The 12021-nt window shown below is 40.9% G+C and overlaps 1 protein-coding gene across 1 annotated transcript in view; it reads right to left on the bottom strand.

Annotated features, from left to right (window-relative positions):
• fndc5a (fibronectin type III domain containing 5a) overlaps positions 1 to 8633 on the bottom strand; it is a gene marked incomplete at its 3' end in the record, with an annotated part of 29195 nt that extends 20562 nt beyond the window's left edge. The window contains exon 1 of the mRNA XM_083907980.1: positions 8552 to 8633. Coding sequence (XP_083764106.1) covers positions 8552 to 8609 — 58 coding nt within the window. The 5' untranslated portion in view covers positions 8610 to 8633. The remainder of the gene's footprint in view (positions 1 to 8551) is intronic.
• Positions 8634 to 12021: the final 3388 nt, after the last annotated feature.

Here is a 12021-nt window from a genome sequence, read left to right as displayed (position 1 = left end):
GTTTCATAATTGATTGCCCATAATGTCTTTTTCATTAGCGATCACCTACTGTTCCACAGCTGTAACGCACGCTTCAAATGTTACATAAACTACTAAAGGGGGAGCTCCAGTATGGAGATCCTCTTTGTTTGGTAAAACTGCCTTGTCCTTGTCTGACAAAATCCACCTATATAGAACTATTTCCTCCTCTGTTTACTATTAGAGACTATTTTCATGGCTGTAATGGACACTCATTGCAAAAAAAACTTCCCCCTCACTCCTTTCATCTCCGCCGTATTCGACAACACCGCAGCTCTCCGGCAGCTCGTTCACAGCCCGGCGTGTGAATCTTTCTCCCTCTGCCTCTAACTGACACTTCAGTGGCAATCTGTGTGCAGTGAAGAGACGGAGGCTGAAAAAATGGAGACTGTGACTCACTCATGTACTACTCTATTGATCACTGGCTGCTGATCATCCATTTCCAACACTCTTAAATCTATCATCTGACATAACGTCTGAGGCAAATCATCAGTAGTCAATATTTGATATACAGTAATACTAGTTAATCAGTGTGTTACAAATAGATCACAACGCATTTTTGCCATTTACTGTGCAAAGACCTTGTGTTTAAATTACTGTTGGGCGCAGTACACAGGTACACTGGTTATTTGTAGCGCTGCTCTTTTCGTTAAGAAACAGACCGCTCTAGTTCGACTGTAGGCGCGCTAACCGGTGCTAAAAGGAGCTAACGGAGCTAACTGGTAAACGGTGTCGGACTCCGGTGTCGTGGCATGTAAACACGACGTCACACGCGTGGTTTTCCGGTCAGTCGTTGTGGAAACGCGTCATGTGTTAACCTAGCGCTAAGGCACAAGTTTAAATGTTGTTTTTTTCCTTCACGTCCAGCTAACCATGAATTAACCCTCAGTGCTCCAGTGGCATAGATCTGTGCCGCATGAGCACCTGCAGTCATTTGCCGTGAGAATAATACAAAACTCCTTATATGGACATCCTGGGTGTGTCACATATTCAGGCTTTAAAAAAAAAAAGCTGTTTTTTCTCTTCCTACATCTGAAAAATGGGCTCTACCAAGAAAACTATCAGACCTGACTGAGGGAGTGTTGGTGTGTATACAGCAGCAGTGCAGGGACAGTGGGATCAATCATTTTTAGCAGGTGTACCCAGGGTAATAATACATAACTTATATGGACATCCTGGGGGTGTGTGTTTATAGGTCACATATTCAGACTTAAAAAATGTGTTGTTGAGTCAAAGTTATGATTCATTTATGTCACGTTTTTAGTTGTGATATAAAGGAGGAATAATTGTGCAGAAGTCACAGAATTAGACCTTATTATATACAACTAATTATAGTTGGTGAAATTATCATATATTTTTTTTAGGTTGTGCTGAAAAAATGGATATAACACACTCTATATTGCACATTCTTGTTAGCGTTTGAGCCCATTTACAGATTATACTTAACTCCTCTGACTGTGTGTTTTTGAAAAGTCTGTCCAGTCACTTTGGCTCCACTCTGTCTTTGTACACCACAGCCCCCATCAAATAACCTCACCTCAGGGAGTTTTTTTGTGAGAAATGAGTAATTTACTCATAGGAAATTAATTCTGCGACCCTGCTGGCCATGATAACACTGTGGTGGAGAGGGTGGCTTTTGCAAAACAGCATCTTTCTCCATATCCTTGCGTCAGACGGACACACACACACACGCACGCACGCACACAGGCACACTCTTCTCTAATTAAATGTCAAAAGGCAGGGTATGAAAATCAATGCAGCATTGTGGGCACAGAGAAAGCAAGTTTGGCTCACTCACAAAGGCAAAGGAGTGCTGCGAGGCTGATTATCTGACAAACCCAGTGCTAATGAAATCCAAGCTCTGAGCAGGAGTGACCTAACCTCCCCGAGGCAGGGAAGCAGCAGCATCATGGGATGGGGGTGGATAACGCTTAAAGAGCTCACAGCGTGATATAAGGTTATGCATATGATATTAGTGCTTAATAATACACTTTTCTCTCATCACACACATACACACTCTGTTGCTTCTCTCTGTCTCTGGAGCTTTTTAAGCCCTGCTGTGGCCTCAGGGCACAGCTGGTAAAGCAGCGCCTCCAGAAGCTGCCTGTGAGGATCGGTGTCACAGGCAGGTGGAGGGGAGAGCGTCACTGATATTCTCTCTCTCTCTTTCTCTGATTCCTCCACTTTTCACTGTCTTCATTTGCCGTTCGCTGTCTCTCTGTGTGTGTGGTTTTATCTTTCTCTCCTGTGGCTCCGACACGTGCACTCGTTTCCCTTCTGCATTTATTCATTTACTGTCTTTTTGCACATCACTGACACTGTGAATGTGCAAAGTTTTCTCCTGAGATGTTTACATGGTTACATTTAACTTTGCACTACCATTAAAAATAACATCCCTGTTTGTAATGTATGTACACTCTTAGAAATAAAAGTGCTAAGTAGAACCATATAAGGTTATTCAGCTTGTCCTCATAGGAGAACCCTTTTTGGTTCTACCTGGAACCCTTTCGGAGGGTTCCACCAAGAACCCCTTTAAAACCCTTTATCCAGGAAAGTGGTTTTAAAGGGTTCTCTGGATCAAAATGGTTATCACTGGAACCATTAGTGTTACCAAGAACCCTTGAAAAACCCTTTCTTCTGGAAAGGGTTTTTCAGAAACAAATGGTTCCAGGTAGAACCTCAGCCCTTGTAGAAGGACCCTTTTGGAACCCTTATTTCTAAGGGTGTGTAGCTATGTGTCTGTGTGCTGCTAGGTGGACCAATTTGGCTAATTAATTGGATAGATTTTTTTTATTAATAGCCACTTTTAACCTGCAATTGCTTGATTAATTGGCCCATTCTATATTTTACACATGTTTGTTCTTAGAAACTGATTGTGATCACTATAGTGCCGATACAAAATGCAGACTGGAGAGAGAGTGTTGGTCAATAAACGTTATTTAACAGTTTTATTCCTATTAAATTGGTTTCATAAGATGAAGGAAACAAGGAAAACCACCTTAATATACTGTCCAAAAACTCCCTGTCATGTCTGTTAGCAAAATGAATACTTAAACTATTATTCCTGGAGGTGTACATGTCTGTTTTATGCAAAAAATAAAACTAGAAAAACATTGAAAGTATTCAGTTAATGTCTTGTTTTCACTGCTGAGATCTCCTGTGTCTATTTGGTGTACCGTATTTCTGTTTTTACCAACCACATAGTGTGAAATCACTTCTTTAACCCCTTCGTATATAGTCTATGTCTGATAAATAGTATATATTTTGGTTCTAAACACATACATTTATCTTGTTTTTGTGCATATTTTTGATCACTGACGTTCTGGGACTTAGAACACACCCCATTTATTTGTACACCATTTGTGCAAATAAATAAACATGTGACACAGAATAACCTAAAAACACCAAATGTCAGAACCTCGTCCACTCGCAGACATTTCAGACATTGTAAAAACAGCAGACTGTGTCAGAGAGCTGTCACTACCACATCAGTCTTTTGGCATTGCCTTCTCCGTCTCCCACAGGCCCAGTGTCCAGATGATCGCATCCATCTGTCCCTGAATGACCATTCCAAGCCCATACCAAGCTGACAACGCTGAGCAAATGTAAACACAGTGACACAAAAGCTCCCAAGTATGACAACTCCAGTCTTTCACAAAGCAAATGATTAAAATCTCAGTTATTTCAATGAGCTGAAGATTTAGGCATCATCTGAGCTTTCATTGTCAACACAAAGCCACAGCTATTCATCTGAGTCTCACTAAGCTAGTGGATACCCTTTAAAAAAAAAAAGAAGAACTCCAAAAAGAGGGTGATGAGATGTCAGGGAAAAGAGCAGCAGAAGTAGAATGTTGATATAAGTGCACTGCCACGTTTTCTTTACCTCAGTCGCTTTAATTTGGCGCGTCAGTTGGTGACAGTGAGGAGGATTAAGGGAAGATCATCAGCGGAACAACAATAACACTTTCCTCTCGTTAATCAATTATTACTTCCAAGCTCATTCAGTAATTATGTATTTGGGCACATTTGCATATTAAACTATGTGGTCTGATATGTTACACCTCATTAGGCAAGATGAGCTGAAATGAGTCTAATTGTCTTCTTACATTTTAGGATGACTTAAATTTGCTTTATGTAAGTTTTGCTCCCGAATCTCCACTTTGTATATACATATATGTATAGTGTATATATATATATATATATACACACACATACATACATATACACTATACATATGTATATGTATATATTATATGTATATGTGTATATATATATGTATATATATATATATACATATATATATATATATATATATATATATATATATATATATATATATATATATATATATATATATATATATATATGTACATATACATATATACACATATACATATGTGCATATATATATATATAAACACATACATATATATACAAATATACATATATATACACATACACACACATATATATACATATATATATAGAGTACAAATTGAATTGTTCATTCCTTTGATGCATTTTAACAAGACTATAAATGATAATTTGCCGAAATGTGTTTTTATGAATTCTGTTGTCGACACAGTCCAGGTTTTTTTAATTTAAATTTCAACTTATTTAAGGAGTGGGTTTTAACATTGAGAACAGTTATGTGTGTGTGTGTGTGTGTGTGTGTGTGACCTGACATAATGATAAATGTTGTATCTCATAATGATCTAAAATGAATCAAACTCTTAGGCTTCCATGCGTTCCATTCATCTTTTTTGGCTCGCGTTCAACACCGTGAATAAGCGATTCAATCCTGGTGGTTTTTTTGCATGACAACATGTGGAAAATAACCCAAAAAGTATTCATTCGCGTGACGAAAAACACTGCGACGTGGACACAAAACTTGCAAACGGCAGACATAGATTACAAACAACTAATAACTGCAAACAGCTAATTGTGCTCACACAATTCAGCAGAGGAACACTAATGAACAGATAATCACGGCCACAGACACAGTGATGATTCAGCTCTCCAATCAGGAGGCTGGCCCAGATTTACAGAGCTGGAGATAGAATGTAGAGCTAAAAACCATTCAGTCTTGATTTGTTTTTTTTTGTTTCATGACAACCTGGTGCGAGAATGAAATGAATAGCTTTATACCAACATTGGCGTTCACGCCTCAGGCCTCTGACTTCCCTCTATAGATGCTTAAATGGTTTAGCACTTGACACCAAATATACTTTACTCACAGAGAATTTATCATCTGGCAGACGGCTGCCAAAACGTTCCTTTTTTCTTTATGATTTATAGCTTTAAAAATAACTTCTCTGCCCCCCCCCCCCAAAAAATTTGACTTTCTTTCCTCATAATTATGAACATCTCTCAAACAAAGAACAGCCTGAAGTCTTTCAACTGCTTGCATCACTGTTCAGATTGCTGATTGATTCATTGATTTCTTTTCCCTCTCTCTCCAAACTCAGAAAACTCAGAACCGTTAGTGACGGGGGGGGGGGTTGGAAATTGCCCCGGTGGATTTATGGTCTCATTTAAGTGAATGTGTTTGAGAGTCAATTTACATTTTAAATGGAAACATTACCTTTTTCCTTTCTCAGGATCAACCAAGTGTTTATGAGTCACTATAAACACAGACACAGTAAAGACGTCACTGTCGTATACATTTCACGGCACGCACACACACACACACACACACGCGCACACACATTGATTTGGCCTGGTTTCCCAGTGCAGGTGTCTGAGCTGGGAGACGCACAAAAAAACAAAACTTGGGAGATCACACAGAAGCGTGACTCATGATTTGTGAAAGTAAGTCAAGACCTGTTTTTCCAGGAAAGACCTAAATCAAGGGAAAATGCCAGATATAACAAAAAGCCCCAGTGACCTAAACCACCACCTACATTATAGTAGGAGTATAGTCATTAAAATGAGCTAATTAAGGAGAAGTATATTTGAATAGATCTGTTCTGATGACCTGTGGTTTTAAAAAGCTGCAGTGAATAACCTTTGGTGATGTTTGTTGTAGTTATTCTTCCTGAACGGACATAATAAATACATTATTTATATGCTATGTCCTACATCTGAAAAATGAGCTCATCACATTTGGTTCACTTTTTGCCAAGTGAACCAAATTTCACAAATTCAATCCGAATTTAAACATTTTGAGTTCATATAGTTAGGCCGTGCTGAAAAAAAAAGAAGATATAATACACTCTATATTCTTATAGCCATTGTATATACTGTGTTTGAACACAGTAATGGAAAAAAGCAGCCAAAATACTCTGTTCTAAGGGTTAAACTTATGAAAAACTAGGTTTTTGAGCAGGAACTTTTTGTGTTTTCAGTTATACTCCAGCCTGCAGCCACCTGAGATGATGTGCCTCTGTCTGAGTGAATTTATTTATAAATTAAATGTGTCTATAAATGCAAGGAACTGTCTGTCTGTTAACCCTTCATGCTCGCGTAGGCGCATCTTTGGTACATTTCCGCGAGAATAATACACAAGTACTTTTTGCTGAGGTGTAATTATATAGTTGGTGAAATGTTTTCATGAAAAATCAGATTATGCTGAAAAAAAGCATATAAGACACTCTATATTGCAGATTCCTATAGCCTCTGTATACGTTTAACTTAAATTCTCTGTGTTCTCAGAGTTAATCTCAAACGGTTCACTCGACAGGCCTCAAACTCGGCAGGTGACTTAAGTGTCAACTTTGGACAAGAAATGCAGGACATATTGGTCGAGATCACAAAAAAAAAAACAACCCTGTGTCTGCCCCATCTTTCACAGCATGCACAACCCACCGTGGTGATTTATCGTCAGTGAAAAGGTCGCGAGGCAGCAGGTTTCAGAGTGAACCAGAGGTGCATTTTCATGGCAGGAGTGTGTCTCTGCAACGCAGTGAGCCGTCAAAGTGTGTACGTGTGTGTGTGTGTGTGTGTGTGTGTGTGCTCTAAAAGATATGTTTTATAGATACACACATGCAGCACTGTGGTGTACATGGACAGGACCAGCACTCACAGAGACACATCAGCAACGCATCGCTGCCGTTTCCATGGATCTGTGATAAGACGACCGCCGCCACCACCACCGCTGCTGCCCCTCGGCAATCTAATCATGTGATTCTTAGTGAGCCACGGGCAGTTCATTATAGTCCCATTTTGGAGTCTGGAGTCTTATACGATAGGATCATCGGTCTCTTAGTTCTCACACTGATGGACAACAATGATTCATACACAACTAACTCAGGCCAACGCCAAGCTGGAGAATGTGTGTTTATGTTACTTGCTTGAAATTAGATTAAAAGGTCAGCTTGTGGGCTCACACACACACACACACACACACACACACACACACACGCACGCACACACCCCCATACACACACACACACACACACACACACACACACGCACACACACACACCCCCATACACACACACACACACACACACACACACACACACACACACACACACACACACACACACACACACACACACACACACACACACACACACACACACACACACACACACACACACACACACACAGAGGTTTCCATAACTTCAGGAGACATTGCATTGACTTACATTAATTCCCTGGAGACTTACTCTAACCATAACCATAATTACTAGTGGCCTAACCCTGACCTCAGCCTAACTTTAAATCATGTCTACCTTAAAATGTAGTCATTTACATTATGGGGACTCGGTGTCTGTCCCATAAGGGAGACAAGTCCCCATAATGTGACTGTGTAAACAGATTTAGGACCCCACAACATGAGGAATACCAGGCACACATACACACGCAGGTTTGCACAGATATTCTTCTCAGGGCACTGCATTAACTTCCATCCGTCAGGACAGCCACACCAAAGCCTTATTCCTAACCCTTAATGATCACCAGTTATTGCCTAATCCTAAGCTTTAGTTAACCACAAGACACATATTCTTCCTCCTCCACCTCCTCCACCTCCTCCACCCCTTAAACACTCACATCAGAAATGAGGGTTTTTGCCTCATTAAAACCAGGTTTCTGTCCCCATTAGGACTGCTGGTCCTGAAAAACTCTACCATAAAAGACACACACGCACACAGACACAGTTTCTTGCAGAAGCAATTTAGCTCCACATTTAGAATCCACATGACAGCTGTCTGATTGTGCTCATCAGATGTGAAGTGTTCTAACAAACTGTATTTCATATTTGCATAATCAGATGAGTACAGACAGCACGAAGATGCCTCTAGTAGCCAGCACACACACACACACAACACACAGTCAGCCCCTCCACAAAAAAAGACACACCAGACTATACGCAATGTCTCAGAACAAAGCAGGTCCACATCTGAAAACCCTCCACAATAACAGCTCCGTGCAGAGATCCAGCAGCAGCAATGTAGCCGCTGCAAACACCAATGTGCTCGCTTTAATCAGGCATTAAAATCCCAGTCTGTCAGTCAGGGATGAAAGGACTGACAGACAAAAACACGGAAACGTCTCCTCTCTAAACGGCACATGAGCATAAACTTACCCGCTGTGACTCGAGAGACGCCGAGACAGCTGAGGACGAGGAGCACAAATCTCTCCATCTTCCTACGTGCGGTCCCATTTACTCTGGCCGCCCGGTGCTGTGCTGTGCTACTCGGCGTTCACGTCTGTTCATGCGTGTCGTCTCGACTGGGGAGGGAGGGAGGGAGGGAGGGAGTTACGGAGGGAGGGGGTGGTTGGTAAAGGGGAGGGTGGGAAATGCCGCGACGCGCTGTTCAGCACCACGGACAGCGACACCGCCGCTCTCTCTGTTCCCGAGCAACCACCGACCTGCGACTGACCATCAGCACTGACGACCGGAGCGCCGCCGCTGCTCACATGCGTGCGTCGTCGGTCCTTGTAACCGCGCTCCTCTCCACACACTAAAACCCTCCTCCCCCGAACTGCTGCTGCTGCTCAGCACTGACACCGACTGCCTCTGTGCACGAGCGCAAACCAATGCTCCATACGACTATAAAGTGTCAACACAACCTTAAGTTTAAAAACAATAATGTGAATGATGTCACATCATGTATTTTAGATTAAACTGATTTTAGTTCCTCCAGGTCACGAGAACTCTGAATTATTGTTGCCCACTCACTTGTCCATTAAATATGCACCCACGCAAACAGTCGCCTGCGTGTGCAAAGACTCGGGATTCTCGTCTCTGCTGCTGCTCTGAACTCACTGCTTTCCCTCTCCCCCTCTCTTAAAAGAAGACTTCACCACTCAGTTCCTTCCAGCCTTCTGTTTTCCACAAGCTTTGAGAGAAGTGCGATGGAAGAGGAGCAAGTAAAGTCTTTGCATGTGCAGTTACCTGCTGCTGGTTTCCGTGGAGCTTTCCGGGATGAATGAGTGTGTGTGAGAGAGAGAGAGAGTGTGGGTGTGTCAGTTTCCCGAGACTGTCCCCTCGCTGTGTCCCCAAGAAATGTGTTCCTTACCCCGCTGTGCGCCTCCACTCCCAGCGTGCTGCCTCTGACGTGCTTCAGCAGGACACCGTCAGTGGTGGAGGGTTTATTGTGTGTGTTTATTTGCACTCTCTCCTCCGTGTGTGTGTGTGTGTGTGTGTTCAGACACAAAGGTGTATATATTAAACGCCTCTGTCAGCACCCCAATGCATGTCCTCAAAGATGAAAGTTTGTGAATATACTCACAAATATACAAGCTGAATGTGCCTCAGTAGTATTTGCAGTATTACTAAGACAATGTGATTGCAGTATCTCTTATAAAGTGATTTAATGCAGTGAAATGGCCCTTTATTTTTACCTTTATAATTAACAGTTATGGTTATTTTTGTATGTATGTATGTATACAATCATATAATATATATTGTGTGTAAAACTGTTCAATTAATTATTATTGTTGCAGTTACCAAATACATGTTAATAAGTAAACAGTCTAATAAACACAAATATAGCAAAGTGGCCTTAGTGTTTTACTGTTTATTTGTTATAACTAAGTTGGAGCTAAGTTGAACACTTTTTTTGAAACATTTTACAGCCTTAACTTATCATACTGTAGCTATGAAACACAAATAAATGGCAAACTACAGCTAATTCTAAGACATGTATAACATTATATAATCTGTGCTATTGTAGCTATATGTATAGTTAAAAAAAAAACTGTGAAAAAGTACATCGGCTAGTTGCCTTTAACTGCAGTTTTCAAATACATGTAAATAAGAAAATCCCTTATCCCATATTCTTGCTATTTAAGACACTTAAATTCACATTTTAGGTGGCATTATACTGTAGATCAATAATTCCATGGTTAGTGTAATCTCTAATCTCTGTTTAGAGCCTCATCAGCATTACGGGGGCTTTGACCAATCCAGTCAGAGAGAGCTGGTGATCCACTACATTATTGGTCCCTGGTTTAGTAGCAGAGTTGTTTCCTATGGGATGTTTATTATATTTTCACTTCCTTTGTGGCTTCAACTGGCAAACCAAAAACCTACATCTTGTTTTTCAATCTATCTATCCCGACATTAGTGAACATACTAATTGCTTAAATCATAATAAGTGGCACGCTTAAATAGCTCTTGAGAGGATGTTCATATGCCCGTATACCAAACTTTAAAAACATATTTTGCTGATCACATGCCTCTGAGCATCAACAAGGTTTTTTTTTTTTCTTCCCCCCACTTCAGAAAAAGCACACGAAGCAAACTGGTCTAATTTCATGTCTGATGATGATAGAAAACGACCCGTGGAGCAGAATAACACACACACACGCGCACAGGCAGAATTTATTTGGCTCATTTTGAGCCCAGGCTGTACAAAGCCCGGCCCAGTGAACTGTCAACAGTTTCCACGCCGTCGAGAAACTCTCAGAGAGATCTCAAAGTCCTGGGCCAACAGGATGTTAATGGCCTTTAAATTCAGTACTCAGCAAACACATAAAGGACTCAGCCCAAGCGAGTAATTTGGTTCTGGAAATTGGCCTCACTGATACCTTACAGTCTTCTACATTAAACACCGATCAAGCAGAAAATCAGCAATAAATCTTATGTCTTTATGGACATTCGAGTAGTTCATCTATGCACCTCCGAGCCAGTGGGAGACACTTATCTCAGTGTGTGTGTGTGTGTGTGTGTGTGTGTGTGTGTGTGTGTGTGTGTGTGTGTGTGTGTGTGTGTGTGTTTGTGTGTGTGTTTGTGTGTGTGTGTGTGTGCTGTCGTTTGGTCAGGGAAAAGGATTTGTATGGTACCTGTAATCATCTTTCAAACAGAGGAGCAGGAGGCCATGAAGTGGAACATTCGTCTAAAGTTGTGGTGGCTGCACTCGGCTAATCCAACTCTTTGAAGTGTCCCTTCTGCTAACACTCACACACACACACACACACACACACACACATACTGTACACACACATATACACACACATATACACACACACTTCTGCAGCAGCTTACTGTCACCTCCCCGTTTGTTTAAAAACCTGCACGTCACACCTGACAGCTGAACACACCTGTATTATACCACACACCAATGACCTAACTGGTAAATATATATATAAAAAACACTGAAAATGTTATTAAATAAATTTTTTAGTCTTCTTTTTAAATAAACGCCCGTTGTTTGATTTACCCCAATACATATTTCAGTCATTCACTCACAGTACTGTGTACATACAGTTAGAGGGAAGTGTAGAAACATTAGTTTATATAAATTATGTTAATTTCGCCTTTTCCAATCTCTCAGGAATAAAAAAAAGTAGCAACTCTGAACTGTAATACGTACCCTATAGAGATTAAAATACAATAAAAACACTTCACCATGTCAAATCCTGAAATGTAAAGAAAATACGCAAAAGACAAGACATTTCTTTTGAGTGACGCTTGATAACTGCAGAGCAGACTGTGCTGCGGACAAATGTTGGGGCAAAAAGACGGAGTGGATCTTAAACTTTTTCCATCTTGAACTGTTTCCGTCCAACTTGGACATGTTATCAGACCAACCCCAGAGCGGCTGCAGG

Source organism: Microchirus variegatus (assembly GCF_963457635.1).
Source record: "Microchirus variegatus genome assembly, chromosome: 21".
Lineage (NCBI taxonomy): Eukaryota > Metazoa > Chordata > Actinopteri > Pleuronectiformes > Soleidae > Microchirus > Microchirus variegatus.
This window is presented reverse-complemented; position numbering and strand designations above follow the sequence as displayed.